General features: G+C 39.4%; 1 protein-coding gene across 6 annotated transcripts in view; it reads left to right on the top strand.

Moving 5' to 3' along the window:
- PXK (PX domain containing serine/threonine kinase like) overlaps positions 1–19,849 on the top strand; it is a 37,535-nt gene that overhangs the window by 16,141 nt on the left and 1,545 nt on the right. Inside the window, exons 4-19 of one of the 6 annotated variants that reach the window (XM_057398668.1) lie at positions 1,339–1,525; positions 3,438–3,515; positions 3,679–3,752; positions 4,657–4,731; positions 5,918–6,022; positions 6,182–6,283; positions 6,942–7,103; positions 8,291–8,408; positions 8,848–8,926; positions 11,149–11,197; positions 11,977–12,054; positions 12,474–12,560; positions 13,153–13,222; positions 14,204–14,263; positions 17,028–17,062; positions 17,319–17,401. In XM_057398668.1, the coding sequence (XP_057254651.1) occupies positions 1,339–1,525; positions 3,438–3,515; positions 3,679–3,752; positions 4,657–4,731; positions 5,918–6,022; positions 6,182–6,283; positions 6,942–7,103; positions 8,291–8,408; positions 8,848–8,926; positions 11,149–11,197; positions 11,977–12,054; positions 12,474–12,560; positions 13,153–13,222; positions 14,204–14,263; positions 17,028–17,044 (1,341 nt within the window). In that variant the 3' untranslated portion in view covers positions 17,045–17,062; positions 17,319–17,401. Of the gene's footprint in view, positions 1–1,338; positions 1,526–3,437; positions 3,516–3,678; positions 3,753–4,656; positions 4,732–5,917; positions 6,023–6,181; positions 6,284–6,941; positions 7,104–8,290; positions 8,409–8,847; positions 8,927–11,148; positions 11,198–11,976; positions 12,055–12,473; positions 12,561–13,152; positions 13,223–14,200; positions 14,264–17,027; positions 17,063–17,318; positions 17,402–19,849 lie in introns of those variants that run through there. The other 5 variants (XM_057398667.1, XM_057398666.1, XM_057398665.1 and 2 more) reach the window with 5 other exon arrangements.

Here is a 19,849-nt window from a genome sequence, read left to right as displayed (position 1 = left end):
AACTAGTTTGCCAAATTAAAGTTGTGTATGCCTCTGGTCTTAAAACCAATGTGGTGAATTACTGGCAGTAAGTGGTATATTGTTGCTTTTGGGTTTACTCCTGGATTTGTCTTTTTGTTTTCCCCTTGGGTGTGAAAGAGCATTAAAATCTGCTCAGTGGATAGTATGATTTTCATTAACATCTTCTGTAATTCCGACATAGTTATGGTTCTTCTCCAGCCCATGATTTGCAGTCAAAAACTGGAGAAGTGCTAAAGTTAGTGGGAGGACAAGTGTGTTCAAAAGGAGACAGAAAAGTCAAGGGACTGCTACTTCTGCCCCAGTTTGAACTAATCCTTCACTTCTTTCACTGGTTAAAATGGAAGTTGTTTGAGCACCAAAAGTCCCTGTCTTCTCCCTGGTGAACTGTTTGCTTTAGAAATGAGGTTACTGCATCTGGTGTAATGGATTCCTGCAATACATATTTCTTAGAGATAACTCCCATGGAGGCTCAGCATAGTCAAGGCAGGTGCTTTGATCTGCAGGACAACGATGTGTTAACAACATGCAAAACGTATTCTGGCAATTCACATGATATAATTGGATATAAACACTAAAGACCAGCTCTTTGATGTGACTTACATAAGGCTTGAAGTTTTTGTGCATTTTTTCATCATCCCATTTCAAAGTATCTCTCTGATTTTTATCTGAAGTTTTGGATCACTTCTATCAACAGAAACCAAGTAGTGTACATCCACAGGTGGGTTTCAGGAATTTCTGGGTCGAAAGATGCAAAGCTGGTTGAAAGGTGTAGAGCAGCAAATTCAAAAGAGAAAATGGGAAAGTTGCACCATATTTGAAATGACAGACTTAAAATGCTGGCAGTAAAGGCTTTAAATTACCTATAAAGGCAGTAGAGACAATGGAAAGTTACTAATCTTCACTTGATGAAATAAGAAAGCATAAATCTTATCTGGAGAAAATGGTGAGGTGTGAATTGTTTTTGTGCTGTGGCAGAGATATGTCATAGAAAGGATTTAGCTGAAAATTAGGGCCATTTAGCATCTGAAAGTTTTGTGTAGTGATTTGAATCCATGACTCACTAGCAAAAATTCATCTTCTCACATTATCAGTGGTGTTCCACTTAGTAATCTTCTCCTGGTGGGATGTGAGCTGTTGTCTGACTAGCTCACTCTGCTAACAGTGCTTAGAAAAAAAACATAAAAGCTTGTATGTACACAGTACAAAAGGAGTTATCCCATAGTTATCTTGCTGCTGAGAGTCTTACTTTCTGGGTTGCTAGTTCATATCCCTGAGGCATTTTGAAGCAAGGTTAGTAATTTTTCTTCCCTTTTCAAGATCTCAACTCTAAGTCTACCTCTTCCTCCAAAAAAATTGATTGGAAATATGGAGCGTGAATTCATAGCTGAAAGACAGAAGGGACTCCAGGCCTATCTTGATGTAATTACTACCCATCACATCCTGTCCAACTGTGAAGTGGTAAAAAAGTTCTTGGACCCAAACAGCTATTCTGTAAACTACACTGGTAAGTGAAGTAAGGGGTTGCAAAGCTGCATTACAGTTTCACTTCAGCGTGTATGTATATATTTATTAATGCTGGCAAGGATTTACACTGAAGTATTGGGGGTGGATGGGGAACAACCTTCAAAATGATCATGCTGTGCATATAATTATTTATGATCATGTTTCTTCAACTCTGTGCATGAATCATGCTGTGATTGTCAAATCTAAATATTTGGCTTATTTTACAAAGCAGTGACGAGGGTCAACATCTATATAAGCAGCACATGGAGCAGGGGGGGTGGTGAGAGTGGCACAGGTTGTGATAAATGGGGAGGGAGTGTTGGTGTTGGGAAATTATTTGCCTACCAGAGTGTAAAATAGAGTTCAGTTTGTTCTGTTAAAACAGGTTGTCTGAACACTGAATCCTGCTTTTGTCATGGTTCTGAGATTTTTCACATCAACAGGAACAATTGTGGTCACCTTGTCTATCACTTTGGGTTGTGAGACTAACTGTTTGAGCTAGGTTGAGTAATTTTTCAAGGCTCAAATAAGTTACACTCTCCATCCAAATACTGGAAAATCACTGCATCCCTTAAAATGATACTGCAGGGATCAGTTAATGCTTAAATGCTTCTTTGAATTTGTCTGCCTTCAGCTTCACTCATTGGAAATTGTTAAGTATTTGTCCTCTAGACTGAAAATAACTTCCTCTTGGTGATGAAACCCACTCTGCAGATTTAGTGCATGGTCAAACTGACTCTTTGCAAAATGCAAAGCTTGTTTTCATAAAAGCAGAGCCTACTGAAGCAGGAACTTGCTGTTTCCTTTTCACTTGTCTTTGCTCTCGCTTTATGTAACATTGTTGTGCCTTTGGCTTCAAAGTGCAAAGAACATTTCCTGGATGTTTATGATAAGCTGTGGAGGAGTTGTAAATTATTAGTAACTCTTTAAGGATGCAGTTTGTTTGGCTAATGCTGAACAGGCAAGTTAAATCCTCTAGGAGACACTGACTTCTGTGTTAACTGAGCACTTTCATCAAGATTACTTTTGCAGCAAGTTGCTGGGAAGGTAGTAGCAAGCAAGTCATTGCCTATGGTATTTGGAGACACCATCAATTTGTAATTTCTTAAATGCTGGAGCAGTGAGCTGATATTTATTGCACCATTCTTTTTCCTAGCATATTTTTAGAGAGAGAAGATGCAGTGCAGAAAGATAAGGGCATCCTTACCTTCTTGCTGTGTTTCTATGCCAAGATAAGCCATGTTAGGGAAAACTCCTTGTTGGAGTGATTCCCTTTCTCCCCCTGTTGTCACCACTTTTCACTGATATCTCCCCTCAAATTGCTTCAGGAATAAACCAGTTGTTTTCTCAGCTGTGGAACAATTCAGTAACCACAGGAGTGTCCTCCCCCGCCCACCAAGTAGGATCACAATAGCTAGCAAAATACCTTTGCCTGCACAGAAGAGGGCAGAATAACACATACTGGAACAGAACTGATTAGTTTACACAGTTTAGATGTAGTAATAGCAATGTAGAAGCACATTAAAGAGATGTAAAAGGCAGTACTTTTACAGTTATAACAGAAACATTTCATGATGAATGTAGAGTACACCTACTGTGGGAAATCTTAGGTGTGAGCATTGGATTTAGACTTGGAATTGTAGATCTGGTACAGGTAGAATGCAGGCTGGTCAGCTAAGTTTTCCAAAGGCAATGCTTTCTCTGTCTTCTAACTGGATTTGAGTTATCAGGTTAAAAATGCAAATGCCTTTTAACTGTGGTTGTATCTGATTTCCTTTTGAAGTGATTTTGCTGACTTTCAGTCCTAATTCCTGCAGGCTTCCTTCTGGCATTGAGCCTTACCTAGTATGTGCATAATTACAGTATATAGTCTCTTGAATTTTATTTTTCCTTCTTCCCTTTTTTCTTTCCAGAAATTGCCTTACAGCATGTCTCAATGTTCTTCCGATCAGAACCAAAGTGGGAAGTGGTAGAACCATTGAAAGACATAGGTAAGAAGACCATGTATGCATGAAAACTTGTCTGATTCTTTTTTTCAACTATGCAAATTGTCCTAAGATTACAATACCATCATTGCTTACAGACCTTGTCCTGCCTGTAAGCTGTGTGATTTAGTGGTGTTTAAAGCTGCTGCTGACTTCTATTTTTTTGTAGGTTGGAGAATACGTAAGAAGTATTTCTTAATGAAGATTAAGAATCAACCAAAGGAGCGGCTAGTGTTAAGCTGGGTATATATGCTTTCATCACATACTCAACTGTTTCATAATGAACCTGTCTTATTTCATGTATATTAACTACCATGTGTGAGTGACAGAGAGATAGACCTAAGAGATCAGGCTTTGAAAGAGCCTTAAAAACCCTTAGGTAGATGTGTGGTGTGGGAACTTCTTGTTTGTCTTTCCTCTAGTGGCAAATCTAGTTTGCAGGTTTCTGTGCCTGGTCATTTGTTTCCATTCCTGCACCTCAGGTTTCTGTAGTTGTAATGATGTAGCTGTTGATTGATTGTAGTATAAATTTGCTTGCTGAAAAGAACAAGGTGATCCCCTTTTAAGTGGTGAGTTTTCTTACTTGGATCTTTAGTTGTACTGAGAAACTAACAGGTGAGAGAAGCATGAATTTCTCCTTTTAAGGTAGACATGTAGTAACACCAAACAGTGTTGTTACTGAATGCTTGCTTATGCTCCTGTGCTGAAATGTGCCGCTGTCTTAATTATATGGGCATAGCTGTTTGTGAGACTTCACTGGAGAGCGGATGGCACTAAAGCCTGCAGTAGGAGGAAAGTTGTTTTTGCTGAAGAGGAAGAAGGTGGGAGTTTAAGCCTTAGCACTTCACAATGCACACAGTCCCCCAGTTTGGGGTTGGCAGAGTTCAGTCAGTGGTAGTAATGCACGTCGGACACAGGGGAGGAAGGAGGCAGTAATACTTATTTATGGTCAGACACTTTTACTGTAAAACCATGGCCTTGTTCAGCCTCTTCAAGTTTCATTCTGTATGTGTCATTTCCTTGCTTGCTCTTCAAAATATACCTTCAAGTAGCTGTCTTAATTTGTGAAAGCAGAATATAGACAGCTTTTTCTTTATGGAGTGCAACATCTATTATGATACACCTTTCTTTTCCTATTTATTTCCAGGCTGATCTTGGCCCTGATAAATACTTGTCTGACAAAGACTTACAGTATGCTGTGAAACTACTTTCTTCCTGTTCTGTGAGTATGACTTGGAGATGTTTAAATTGCGCCAGCACAGAAGTTCTTGTCAAGGACTAATCTTGCAAAAACACGTGTAGCTTTGCAGACAGTTTGTAATTTTAGAGTTGCTTTCATTTAAAGATGTATGAACCTTTCAATTACATTGCCCACACAGTATGAGGTAACATGTTCTCAGCACAGTTAATAATCCTACAGGATAATAATCCTGCAGGAGATTCAGAGTTGTGGTTTAATTGTATTTTTTTATTCTTGTGCAGTACTGTGAAATGATGAGCTTTTATTCCAGCTCCTCAACACTTTTAAGTGTCTAACTGTAATTGCTAACCCTTGGGCTGGGGGTACTCTCAGGCAGCAGTGGATAAGGCAGTGGAAAAAGTGTTGCTATTTCTTCAGCTCTTTGAACTTAATACAGGAGTATCTTAGTAGAGGTACCATAGGGGCTGTGCAATTTAGGCTCTGGTGCAATGCCGCATTATAAATCCAATAGGCATCTCTGAAAAACTGGTATTTAACTCCAGAAAGAATTTCTCTTTAAGGATGTTAAGCATGTGAGAGACCAGCTGAAAAGGGTGGAAAAGCTCTCTGCAGTCCTCAACAGAAGAGGCTGTAACTAGGCTTCTCAACCACCAAACCAGACTGAAACTGATGCTTTAAAATAAGACATGTACAAAGGCTCTTTTCCTAACTCGTAATTTCAGTTGATGTATGTATTGCATGTATAATTTATTTCCAGCTGTGCTGTCTCATTTGGTTTCACAAAATTGCAGGAAGTTGTTACGACAAAACTTTTCTGACAGCTGTTAGTGCTGAGTTTCCTTATGAGCCATAGTTGTATAAAACTGAATGATTTTATTAGCTTACCATGACTTAAATCTGCAGTAAACCTGCTCATGGAAAGTGCTGGATTCTTCATTCGTCTAAACTGCCAGTCTATTTTGGTAAAAAACATAGCGGATATTTTGTTTGTATGTTTTAATTTATGTGGAATTTGAACAAAGTCATTGTGAAGTTTTCTTTGCATTTACTCCAGGTTCAGATTAAATAACTTGAGCAAATATCACTGACAGAATCCATTTTATTGCTTTAAATATACAATTCAGGCAGATATTTTCTTACTTGTGAAGTGAAAATGAACTACAGAATGTGTCATCTAAAACTTACCTACAGTTTTTTCTTTTGGTAGCATCCCTATATTTACAAAGTCACTTTTGCCATTGCCAATGAATCTTCAGCTCTCGTTATTAGACCATTCAGTGAAAAAGGGACACTAAAGGACCTTATTTATAAGGTAATGTCTCCCCCCAGTCCCCAGCTCAAAGGGTAGAATGTTTGCTGGAATGACCACTGTCATTCTGTTAAGCAACTGTTTACCATCTATTGCTAAGCAAACTAAGACAATTACTGGCTTTTCTGGGCATGATACTTGATATGTGTGTTTCTTTTAAAGGCAAAGCCAAAAGACCCATTCCTGAAGAAGTATTGCAATCCTAAAAAAATTCAAGGTCTTGAACTTCAGCAGATAAAAACATATGGAAGGCAAATCCTAGAGGTATTTTGTTGCTTTTTTTTACCAGCCTTCATAAAGTTGTTTTTTGAGGTCAACTGGTTTAACTAGAAAAAGCAGACAAACCTGAGCACAAAAGCATTATTTCAGCAGCAGACTTCAAAGCTAAATGTAAATTGAGATTAGCTGCTGGGAGTTGAATTTAGATAGCTATGTGTGAGGTGATTTCTGACACTCCCCCCCCCCCCCCCCCCCCCCCCCAAAGGCAGGTGGTACATGTGGAGCTTAAGTGGGAGAGAGGTGATAATGTGGATTTTTCCTCGTGGAAGAAGGGGAAAGAAGTAATTCATAACCTGCAGAGCATGTGCCATAAATTCAATGTCATTAGTGTGTTGGGGTTTTTATTTCTTTTATTACAGCTGTAATATTCAGTAGAATTGTGAACTTTAGTTTCCAGATCTCTTTGGGAGGTGTCTATAAGCTTGCTTTGAGGATCAGCATCAAATGTTTGTGTTATGAGAATTGTTACCACTGAAATGGAAATGAATAGTCAGCTGAAGATGATGCAGATGGAAGATCAAGTTGAGCAATCATTTCCAATAGGAGCCTCATTTATTATGTATCTGCTTTTTGTATTGGAGTATGTAAGATCTAAAATCATCAGAGCATCTTGTGACAATGCTTCTGCATTGGGGTTTTTCAGGTATTAAAATTCTTGCATGAGAAAGGATTTCCTTATGGCCATCTTCACTCTGCCAATGTGATGTTGGATGGGGATACTTGCAAACTGCTGGATCTAGAAAATTCCTTGTTGGGACTTCCATCATTTTATCGATCATACTTTTCACAGTTTCGGAAAATTAATGTAAGATTCCATCAGTGAATTTAGCTGACTCTTATGCATCCCTTTATCCTCAACTTCTGTTTGTGGAGAACTGATTAGAATGAAAAAAAAAAAACCCTCTCTCAACCCCCTTTCTTTAATCTGAGCTTTTTCTCCATCAAATCCATTTTCTGCTTCCTCCATATCACTGGCTGTACAGAAGTTTTGTTGCAGCACACTGGAGTATGCCGAGGCCAAAGGTAAGCAGGTAGAAGGGGAGTGCAGGTGAGTGGTTTTGTGACAACAAGGCTGGCAGAAATAGAGGTAAACTGCTGTTGTTTTAAGATCTCTTTCCATCCTGATCTTGTATTTCATATGAATGTGTATACTGTGTACCACACATCTCTTTAACTGCAGGCTTGCAAAGCAAAATGTTACCTTCCTACAAAACCAGAACCCCAAATTTTACTCTTTTGCAGCAATACAATATTTTATCCAGCATCCTGTCTTCAAGGATGCCTTCAAGTGCTCATTGTAATAAATTCCATACAGCATCATGAGACAGCTGCTTGATGACCTTGCTAAACAAGTTTTACTGTGTTATCAAAGAAATGGTCAAAAGTTCATGTCAGTCCAAATCTGTTAGTGCTTTTCTAGGAAGAGGAGCCATTTCTCTTTAAATGTGATTCAGAAATCTCAGAGATATTCTGTCTGGGAGCTTAGCATGTATGTACAGCTTGGGCAAACCTAAGGAGGAGTGAAAGAGGCTCTCCTAGATTGGTTTGGTATGCATTTTTGCTGTCTTTTTATCCACCTCCCTGTAAAGTGACAGCTAGTCTTACTATGAATCTCATTCTTTGCAGTTTGACTTAGCTGGGAAAACATGCTTGGTTGTGTTTCCTGTCAATGTATGGCTTCTAAAATGCTGTGAATTAAAAGAGTTTATTACTTTACACATTTTTACAGAACATGACTACACTACTACCCATTTGTATCATCACATACAGAGAATCAGCAAGAGCTGCTTTAGCTTGAGGTTTGAAGACTTCATTTGAGCTAAAGTAATGCAGGGAAGTGGTTGTGGTGAGGAACTCTCATAATGGTTCCTCTTTTCTATCTTCAAATGCAAGAGAACTCTTTTTCTTTAATGGGTTATCAATGCATGTTTTCAAACCAGTTGTGAAAATCTGATTAGTTCTAGCAAATTGTGTTACTTTGTTCCTCTGCAGACTTTAGAAGGTGTTGATGTACATTGCTTTGGACACTTACTGTTTGAAATGACATACGGAAGACCCCCGGATATGATTCCAGTAGAGAGCTTCCCTCCTGCACCATCAGTGTTTGTTGGTTAGTATACAGATGAGAACATGTCAGTCTCAGCTTCCTGGCTACTCTTACCTTTTACCTAAGATGAAATGCTGTGAAATAGCAGCCTAAGATCTTTACAGCATGTGACCAGAAAGAATTATTAATTTGTAAAACTGGTGTGTTCATCCTGAAATATATGTAGCATATAAATATATATATATATATTTAAACTGAGTAATAAAGCAGTTGTAGTAAGTAATTAGATGTCTGGATTCTCTTGCCTCATGTATAACATTCTTGAGAAGTTTCTATGTGTAATAGTAACATTACAATAGAAACCACATGGCACAGAGCTTCATCACTGCTCAGTTGTTGCATTACTTAGGGGAACATCTCACAGCAGTGCCAGATGTTTATTCTAAATCATTTGCTATCCTGCTGTGCAAAAATGTGTTAATTCTTATTCTTTCTTTGGTAGTGTCTGTGTTGGAATCCATTCTGACCTGTGAAGCTATGAAGAATGGCATGCCAACTGTCTCACGGCTCTTACAGATGCCGTAAGTCTTGTTTGACTTGTTTTATGCTCGTAGCAATGTTTTAAATTGTATTAGGAGGAAGTTTCTTGCTCTTGCTCCTTTTTGAAAAGATGTCTTCCTTATCCTGAGCATTGTATGGTGACTCCCAAATGAAGCTTTAAAAGTGATAGGCTTTGTAGAACCCATCCCTTCTGAATGTGATCAATGCTCATTTAACATTTCATTGTCTCTTGGTGTGCTGGAGCTGTTGTGAACGCACTTTATTTAGCATGGTGCTGTGGTTTAAATTGATGCAGCTATTAAAGCAGTGCAAGTGCGATTAAGGTCATGTACAGATATTTTTAAAGCATTTAGAGTAAGGAGTCTTTTTGCATGTCCCCTTCAGACCTACTTCAGTAGATTTTGCTATCAGTTTACTTATGACTAGCAAAATAGATCCCTTGCTTTGTTCAGCAGTGATATTTAGACTGAGTTTGGGTATGAAATGTTGTGTGGAATTTCTGGCTGGTGTCTTGCAGGACTGGCTTAGGGGTTCTCTGAAGTACAGACAGAGTAAGTGTCCTTGCAGGCAGTCCTGGTGATGCAGTGAAGTAGTAAGAGCAGGTATGGGGCAAGACTAGGATGCAGAGAGGGAGCAGTATCAGTGCATGCCTATGCTGGAGATCATACCTGACTGCAGCGCCACCCTGCCTGCAATTAGGACACAACTGTCTGCTGTCACTGTGCTGCAACATGTCACCAGCATGCTGAGCATAGAACTAGTTCCTGGTGGGGAGCTTCTTTTATATTTTCTTAATATAAGGTGCCAGAGTCATGACCTTAATAAAGGACAGATTGCCCATACCTAAATCTATGTACTGTGTGTACACATAGTGTACAGATTGCAGTACATTTAGAGCAGTACGTTTAGAGCATTCATATTTCCTGGTTGGGAAGAGTGCAGGCTTATCTCAGTTTTTTCTGCTCCTGCCTTCCTCTGCCCTTAAATGAGCTGGGAGGTATAGAGAAGAATGTAAGCAGACAAGGAATAGTATGAGAAAACTCTGTGAATACTGGAATATGCAGGTTTTAAAAGATGTTGAATACTCCATGCCCAGCTGTATCTGATATGTAGGATATCATACTACATTCCTTTCATACCAGTACCTTTCACGAAAGTGCTCTACATACATGTGCAATGCAATTGATGTAATTTAAAATAAATAAAGTAATTTAAATATTTGTTAAGCTTTGCTATTTATTATAACCATATAAACTATGTGCTTTGATTAATTTTGCAAGTATATGTAAGGGTCAGAAAAATGACCTGTAAACAAGGGTGAACTCTGGTGGTAGTTTTCAAAAGTCATTTAAAATCAGCTTTATTTCTGAGTTTTTAATGGAATACTACTCTTATAATCTTGATTCTAGACTTGAATTTGTTTTCTCTAGGCTAGGCCTGTGATAATTTTCCATAGTGAACAGCAGCAAAAGATCCTGAAACAGTTACCTCAGAGCCAGGCTTGAGATCTCTTGCTGGGACAGTTTTCTAGTATGTTCTCCAGGGCAAAGTATCTGGACTAACCAGTTTATTTTCAGACTACCATTGCCCTCTAGTGTCGTTGTTTTGGATGGAGAAGGATTAATCATTTCTGGTGTTCCTGCTGATACCATACAGGGGAGAATCAGAATACTTGCTTTAGTTGCTTTGCCAAAGTACAGGCAAGAATGTTACGTTCGCTCATTGGTCTTTCACGTGGTTCTTGTTAATGCTAAAATGGTAAGCATGCTAACAGAGTTTTCTTTAAAAGAGCAATTATTTTCTTTAGGTGAAATTTAAAATGAAGTCCCAATCAATCTTTTGTCATTATAGAATCCATATATTTTAAGGAAGAGGCATTCTATTTTGGGGAAACCCTTTTCTGCCATTGATAATTGTACCAGTTCTATCAGCTTTTAGACTATTATACACAGTCTTGCTTACTCTGCCATCAGTAGTGGCTACATTCTGAGGGTTGGATGATGCTTATTTTACAGCAGTGCTTGGAAAATAAAAAGCAGTACATAAAAACCTGTGGGAAAACAAAAAAAAAACCCCAAACAAAACAAACCCAGCAGTGACCTGGGGATGAGGACAGAGAAGAAAAAGGAGAAAGAGGGAGTTAAGCGAATAGTACCAGTAGTATTCTTGCTGTTGTTCTGCCTCTTTCTTAGGAATAATATTCCTTTTTTCTAATTTTTTTTTCTTTTTCATCTCCTTACAGATTATTCAGTGATGTCCTGCTAACAAACTCTGAGAAACCGCAGTTTAAGGTAAAGATGAACATTGACTTACTGATGTTTGTGGAACTGCCAGGCTGTGGGTAGCTGCACGTTAATTGACAGATAGGATAGAGGAGAGCTGGCTTTGTGGTGAATGCCATCAGTATTTGGATTCCTTGGCTGAATTGTGCCCAAGAACATTATTTGACCCCTTAGAAGAGGGGCATGGTGTGGCCCAAGAGTGTTCAAGTGCATTTTCTGTGCTGGAGCATTCCCAGTGCACTTGTCCTGGAGGGCATGTGCTGTGTGTCTTGTGTTGGCAGCCTCACGGCATTTTGAAGATGTGACTGGAGTATCAAAAAAGAATAATAGAATTCCAGACTTGTTTGGGTTGGAAGAGACTTTAAAGCTCATCCAGTTCCAACCCCCTGGCACAGGCAGGGACACCTTCCACTAGAGCAGCTTGCTCCAAGCCCTGTGTCCACCCTGGCCTTGAACACTGCCAGGGATGAGGCAGCCACAGCTTCTCTAGGCATCCTGTGCCAGTGCCTCAGCACCCTCACAGGGAAGAACTTTTGCCTAAGAGCTCATCTCAGTCTCCCCTCTGTCAGGTTGGGGATATCCTGTCTGTAAATAGGTAGCTGTCCCTGCCATCACAGTATCCCTTCAATGATTTGTTGTTTCTTTGTCCCTGCAGTTAGATATATAGCTAGATTTGGAGTGGAAAACATGTGTCTAGAGTCTTCTTTTCCCCTTCAGTAAGGGAATAGTGTCAGAAGTTGGGGCATAATGTTTTATGCTGTGACTTTTTTTTCCCCATTCTGCATTAGGTCCCTACTAAGCTAAAAGAAGCATTGAAAACTTCCAAGGAATGTATAGAAAAGCGACTAACAGAAGAGCAGAAATTGGTAACGTCTGCATTTCTTTATTTCCTACATACATTCCATTTCCTCTTACCGCTTTTACACAGGGAAAGTGAGATTTTACTCAGAAGTGATTTTGAGTAATAAAAGCTTTCAGTGACAGATTGGCTTTCCCAAAAATGCAGTATCAGGAGGTGTAGAACAGCTGTTGACTGTGTGGCATTTCACTGTTTTAAGCGATGCAGCTTTACAGACAATGCCTCCTAAGTTAAGGGATCATTTTAACTTAAGTGTGAGGCTTCATCCTCTACCAGCAACAGTAAAGATAAAAAACTAACAATGAAAAAAGAACTAAATATGCAGAGTGGCTGCAGGGTGTTTTTTTGTGCTCCAAACATGTGCCTTGTTTGAGAACATTTAAGATCTTAACACAGTGTTTTCCTGGTTTGCCCTTCATTTTGAAGTTTCACCAGCACAGAAGGCTGACGAGAGCTCAATCTCATCATGGCTCTGAAGAAGAAAAAAAGAAAAGGAAGATCTTAGCGCGGAAAGTAAGCAATATTTAATTAGGTTTCTCACACAGAAAAAGATGTGAATATATATACATTTAATGTTTAGCAAGCATAACCACTGGTATGCTGCTCTGTTGTGTCCTGTGTTTTTCTGTGTTACTTCCTGATTCTTTTCACTTCTGTAGCTAGGCAGTGGACTTAAGAAGTCTAAGGTACAATAGTAGCTGACTTGTGTATTGATTTAATCTATTTGAAGTGGCTGTATGAAATCAGTTTAGTGAAGAACAATAACGTGCTGCTTCCTGCTGCCAGTGAGGATATTGGAGCCTTTTCAGTCTGCTCCTGCAGCACGCTGCCTGTGTTTCCCTTCCTTTTTGGTGGATCAGTTTTCTGCCTCTCCTTTGTGGTCAGAGGGCACTGGATTGCCTGGTTGCTTGCCTGGAGATATTTAAGTGCAGAACAGCTTTATTGTTGCATGGGAGCATGTGTTGGGGATGGGTAGAGATATGTCGGCCATTAGTAAACCTTGTGTGATACAGTGGATGCCTATTACAAATCTGTGTGTCTGCTCAATCTTATGGAAAGCAATTTATTCATTGCAATCTTCTGTTTCTTCTGCTCCATTTTGAAGAAGTCAAAACGCTCTGCCTATGAAAGTGGGGAAGAACACTCAGCAAAATACAGCAACTCAAATAACTCAGGTAACTACAGAGAGAAGAGCTTGCTTCTACACAGCTATGGCAATGTGTTTGTTGTTGCTGTCGTTTTTCTGGCTTAAAAGATCCAGGGTCACCATCAGTTCACACATTAATATTGGACTACCAAAGCCTGATACCACTCATTTGGGTGTTTAATAATAGATAAATTGATGATTTATCTATTATAAAACTATTATCTATTATTAATATATTGTCAGTGTTAGACTTTTTAGCTGCCTAATTTCAAGCAATGTATCTTCTGTTCTGTGCCTTGTACCTCAAAAAAAAGATCAGTCTGTAAGTTCTGTTTGATATTTGAGTGTAATAATAATAAGATCCAGTATTTGGACCATTTAATAATGCAGCCTTTGGGGATAAACTGTATTTCCAACTCAAACCATGCTATAATTCTGTAATAAGGTGTTAAGATGAATAAGAAAATTATCTGTTCAATTGCTGCTTCAGCGCCCCATTCTAAAACAGCAGAGCCTTTGACAGGTCTTCCTTTAAAAGGAATGGTCAGTACTACTGAACACTGACTTGGCTAAAAAGTGTCCAAAGCAGCCTACTGTTCAAAAGTCAGTTACCAGAGTAAGTTGCGGAGTGCAACAACTGACTGAAAATCATCTCTTAGAAGGAGAAATGGGCTGCCATCCATGCAGTGGCACAGCTCTTAAGGAGAATAGAATTTGAACACTGAAATCCAACAGCCTAAACGACAGAAAAGAGATATTTCCCATTGAGGAGTACTATTAAGTATGCTTCTATGTGTTTGGACCTCCTTTGGTAGCGTGTATTGTAAAGCCTCTGTGTTCAGATTGGGTCTGAGTGATACGGTTCCTTTGAATGGGGATCCTTCCCAAGATTTCATTGGAAGCAGGACTGGATCTTCCCTCAATAAAACTGGCCTGTTTCCAACAATGTGCCTTGCTGACTGTTGAATTTTAATGGCACAGCTTTAGTTACTGTTGTTTTATTTAGCAGGCTCTGGGGCGAGTTCCCCATTAACATCTCCATCATCCCCCACTCCGCCCTCCACAGCAGGTAAGGTCAAGACTCATTACAGTCTCTCTTTTTGGTTTTCTATTTGCCCCCTGCCCCTCATCTGTGGGTGTTACTTCCAAGGATGGTTGATTGAGGGATGGTGGTTTTCAAAGATGGAATACAGAGATGACATTTATCTTATGTCAGCTAGAGCGTGGGCGTGTTTCCTCTTTTGAGGGCCACAGAGAGCCTTTTAATTCTGTTACTTTTCCTTGAATGACCTTTCTTGAGATATACATGGTACGATTTAACCCACAGAGTGTAAGTCTCTATTACACAAGGCCTACTGACATTGCCACTTTCCAGTCCTTTCTGGGCCTCCTGTTGCAGTATGCATTTGTTCTGATGTTAATGCTCTGTTGCCTCTGAAATACTGTTTGTTAATCCCTTCTTTCTGTGTATTGTCTCTTTACATCTCTACTGCTGTCATGTAGTTTTAGGATTTTTGGGTGTGACAAATTCAGTGGCTTAGGCTGCATAAATCTCACATTTTTGCTGCAGCCCATTGATAACACCAGTACAACTGGTAGAAAGAAGTTAAAGACTGATTTGGGTTAAAAATAACATCTTTATTATTTGTGGCCAGTTCTGTTTTCCAGTTTGCTGGGTAGCTGTGCAGACAGTTTTGCTCATGTTTAGGACAAGCGGTGGGAAGTGGCGAAGAATCTGCTTGAGTGGGCAGTATAAATGCTCATGAAAAACTGATTACAAATCTGAATATGGAGTGACAGTGCATGTGCTTCAGTCTGAAAAGCTAGAAGAGGAGCACTGGCAAACAGTAACAGCAAAATGTGTGAATGGAATACATTTCTAGAAGGGAAGCAGTCCATAGCATTGCCCTCATCTAACTCATGCCATAGGATTTCTACTTCCAAGAACAGCACAACTCCTTAACTAAAGTGCTGCAATCAAATTTGTGTTTGCTGTGGATGGTCTTTCAAAGGACACTGCAGCCTGTGTGATGTAATTCAAATCAGTCATGCTGAAATGCAGATGAGTCATTTCTCCTTCATGCTGAGGGTATGCTGAAGTGTAGGTTTTATGAACTGACTTCTTCTCGTTAGTCTAAACAAGATAATTACAGTTATTGTGTTGTACAATAACAGTGCTATTCTCTGCGTGTCCTGCCTCTTGACTGGAGGGTTTATTTCAAGTTCTGTGTGCTTTAATAAGGAAAGTAGCTGAAAATGCAAAAGAAAACCTCCTGCCTCCAAAATGGACAGATGCTTAGAAAATTTCCTGCAATAAACCAACCTTTTAGTTATGTTCTAACCTGAACCTGTTGGAATTTGGTTAAAAGCTTTTTCAAGTTGTGAGCGTGTGGTGCAGGTTTATGTGAGATATGGCTCAAGTGACTAAAAAATGGCTCAACTTTGTGCTCAAAATTTAGCTCTGTTGTTCAAAGTCATGGTGATCTGTGGTGACCAGCTCTGTTTGACATGGTGCATGTGGCCTTCGCTCAGATCTGAAGGTGCTTTAATGTGCTGATGGCTTTGATTTTTTTGACTGGGTGTAAGGGCAAGTGTTACAATTTCAGGCATGGGTTTGTGAGTAGAATTCTTAGAAGAAACTTTAGATACTAGTTCTGAGAGAAAAGCTAGTGTGACTCATTTTTGTCACTGGGAATGTTGTAGTTTTAGCTAGTCTAAGCAAGTATGCTGTTACTGACTTGAAAGGCACACTCGCCTGATGGTAGGACTTTCTTTGTAGCAAGTGATGTGTCTATTGCTTGTATCTCTTCCAGTTTCCGTGTTCTTACTAAGGATATTTACCTCTAAACTTGCTTGTGGTGTGATGACTCTCAAAAGGGGAATAAGGCTTTCAGTCTGGCTTTGTGGTTGTGTTAGAATCATGGCATCTCAAAGCATCTTGCAGATAAAATGCCATGTACTGTTGGGTACATGAAACATCCCATGTTTCTGACATTCTCCCTTGAATGTTGATTGTTTTTTTCTCCACTTGCAGAATTCTTTGCTTCCTTGAAAATTGGTTATTTTCCGTTGTGGCTGTGAGCTGTGGCTGGGATCAGAAGGGATGCAAAGCACTGTGGTGTGGGTTATTTAAAACTTCAGTGCATCTCCTCTAAATCCAATGAGCCCATAAGAGACCAGTGAGCTCTCTTACAACAGAGAAAAGTTTGGAGGGTGCCATTTTTGCTTCCCTGGGCTTCCCTTTGGGAGTAAAGTGAAAGACTTGTACTTAGGTATTTTTTCCTGTGCCACTTGTTCTGAGTCCTTCAGTCTGACGTATATTCATATACACCCATAGGGTGCATCTTTTCTGCCCTTCACATTAACGTAAGACGATTTGAGTTCTTTAGTACATGCTCTTCCTGAGTGTCTGTAACCCATGCAGCATAAGTGTAAATACAGGTGTTAATACAACAGGAAGTTCCTTGAACTGAATGGATTTTGTCTTCTGTGGCTTATCTGCCAGCAGATTTCTTGCTAAATCTCTCTTAAATGCACTGTAAATTCCTGTAAAGCTGGAATTACCGCACGTACAACTGAAAGCATGTGTGTTGTGTTTGTTCATCAAGTATAACAAAGCTTTCAGCACGGAAAATTATGGTTGGTTATTCAGAATCATTACTGCATATGTACCATTTAGTAATCAATCTGTAATCCTCATAGTTGTTAATGAATAAGAACGTACTTTTTTTTTTGTACTAACTTTGCAGCTGTCAGTATCTGTATTTCTCACTTTGACATGGGAACCAGGTGATTAACTTGTGTCCTCTCTCTTTTTCTGCTGTCTTCAATAGAGCATGCATCATTTTGAACGTGAATTTTCGGAAAAGTAAGCTAATGCTGATTTCTCTCTTTAAAGATGCTCTGTTTCTGTATGGGAAAGTTGAATGCAAAACTTGAACTTGGGAGGGATTAGAAGAAAAGGATCTAAATATTCTGATGGATTACTTTAATGAAATACAGCATCTTTAAAAACTCTCTCACTAAAAAGATTTTCTTGCACCCCATTCTCAGTCAAGTGTTTAATGCTGCTTGCACAATTACTGTCACTTTAAATTCATAATTAAGTTTTTCTTTCAATTCAGGCATCAAGTTTACAGCATCTGATTTACTTCCTATTCCTTTTAACACACTCTTTTAACAAAAATGTCCCTGTAAAAAACCTTTGGTAAGTTCTTGTTTGAGTGTTTTATTCTTACAACTGCATGAATGAGTAAAATGTGTGTTTGCAGACAACTTCTTTCAACGTGTATCAGAAAGGTGTAGTGATAACTGAGCACTTGTCTCAAATACGAGGTTTTTTTTCCTAGTATATAGAAAAATATTCACTGCTGGGCAGAACAGTTTAACCTGTAAATGTAATTTCATCTGAGAACTAAGATTTCCTTTGCCACATTCATGTCTAGAAGGAAAGGACAGATTGGTTTTGATGGACTAACTGAAATGAATGGATTTAAGATTTCCAGAATCATGCTCTTAATAGGTTCAATATGTAATGCTCATAAGTAATGCTCATAGCTAGTCAGATACCATTCTAAAACCTGTGTGTATTTATGTTTTAAGGCAGATCTCAGGTGTAGCTCAGGTGTAAGAGTATCATTGTCTGTAATTAGTCTCCCAAGAGCTTAACTGTGTGATGAGGAATTTAACCATTTTCCAGCAGGCAAGGTGGCCTCTCCCCCTACTTCTGTTTTTTCTATCCTCATTGTAAAATAACCAGACCAAAATTTGAATGTAACACATGGAATGTTGGCCTAATAATACTTAGTGATCCAAGCACTTTGTGGCTTTTTTATCCCCCTCTCTGTCACAGTATTTTACTGCATCTGTTACCAATGTGTTCCATACAGACCCCTAGCCACTTTTCAGGGTCATTCCCTATTGTATCTTGTCCAGCTACTTGCATAGCCTCTTCAACCTCACCCTGCAATCCCAGCCAGAAATCTTGTCTTTGTTCTTTGAAGTTCTTGCATCATTTGGAGCTGCTTCATCTATGATGAGCTGGTCTTGGCTGTTTTACAGCAGTTCATCTGATCAGTTTGGTGCTAGCATTGCAACGCCAGTCCTACAGCATTCTGCTTTGACTACTTTAACTACTTTAAGTTGAACTGTTCTTGTTCTTCCTTTGGCAAAGTGTCACATTTTGCTTTGCTGTGCTTTGCTGACACACTCTACACACATGAGAAACAGGAGAACTCTGACCTACAGGATGGTTTTCCAGTGTTTCTAATAATAAACTGACCTATGTATTTGGCTGGTGTAAAAAGTGGAGTTAGGTAAGTTTGATGGCCCCAGAGCATCAATGTACGATTTATTTCAGTCTATGCTAACATTGTGTAATGTTTTGATTACTGAAGAAAGCAATTGATCCACATGCAACAGGCATGTTAAATTGTGTCAGTTGATCTCTGATGTCTCTACTAGGACTTGAGAATTTCCTCTGGAAAGGAGGACAATGAAGACAAACCCAATACGTACTTCCATGTTGTGTTGTCACAGGAGGTTTTCATGACAATGAGAATTTCTCCTGAAGAGTGGGAAGTGCTACAGTCACAGCATATATCAATGTACACTGGCAAAATGGGATGCTTTGTGTTAATACTTTGCATTTTGAGCTTGCTCCCATATGGGAAAAGTCTTTATCAAAGACTGGTGCAAACAGAAATTGAGGGAGCTTTGAGTTACGACTTTCATCTAGTATAAATGCTTTTTCTTTTAATTACAGAAGTTACTTTTTTTCCTATTACTTGTTGGTCTGAGAGCAAGTGTTAGTGAGGAATTGAGAACTTTGCTCTGTTTTTATTTTCTGTGGCTGAGCTTTATCGTTCATCAAATACCTCTTGAGTCCGTGTGCCATAATGTTAACTGCTTGTTACTTCCTTACTTCATAGCAAGCAGTTGTACTTCAGTAACGTCTCTCTTGGTCTCTTGGTTGGCCTCATGTTGTTCTTGTTTGTTGTCCTTCAGTATCACAGCTGTTGTCAGCTGTGTATTCCTGTTTGTAGGTTAGTTACCAGAAGCGAGTGTTAGACTATAGGTGACATTTGTGTCTCCTACTATGGAATAACTGATGATCTAGATGATGCAGTTAGTTCAACAGTGAATTTAAAGGTGTTAATCATATGCCCCCACTCATTCCAGAATATTACAAGAAAGGTCCATCATTCCCCATAGAGTGGGTGATGGGCTGCAAATGCCACGTTCACATGGATGTCTTGTGGAATGGCACATGGTCACCTCTAAAGCCCTTTGTTCTTGGTCCTACCCAGATCTTTGATTATACATGTGTACAAATAATGGTGCAACATGTAGCAGCAGAGTTGCACAAGAGCAGGGACAAATAAGGTCACCTGCCTGGATCTGACCTGCCAGAAGCACCTCCATGCAGGCCCTCACTGCTGGGCTGGCTACCTGTGTGCACCAGGGAGCTGGGATATGAGGCTGGGGCAAGATGAGCAGCATGAGATGGATGTGACTCAGAAAGCAAGGGTGACTTGTGGGAACACAGAGGCAGGCAAGGGGTGTGAGTGGCAGATAGTTGTGATTCATTCAGCCTGTGAAACAAGCATTTGTTACAACACGTTTTGAGAGTCAGTACTGTGGAAGCGTAAATCAC

This window comes from Pezoporus wallicus, unplaced genomic scaffold (genome assembly GCF_028554395.1).
Source record: "Pezoporus wallicus isolate ANWC-B61680 ecotype Strahan unplaced genomic scaffold, APGP_CSIRO_Pwel_v1 contig_12293, whole genome shotgun sequence".
Taxonomy (NCBI): domain Eukaryota; kingdom Metazoa; phylum Chordata; class Aves; order Psittaciformes; family Psittacidae; genus Pezoporus; species Pezoporus wallicus.
Note: the sequence above shows the minus strand (reverse complement) of the source record. Positions and strands in the feature narration are given on the sequence as shown.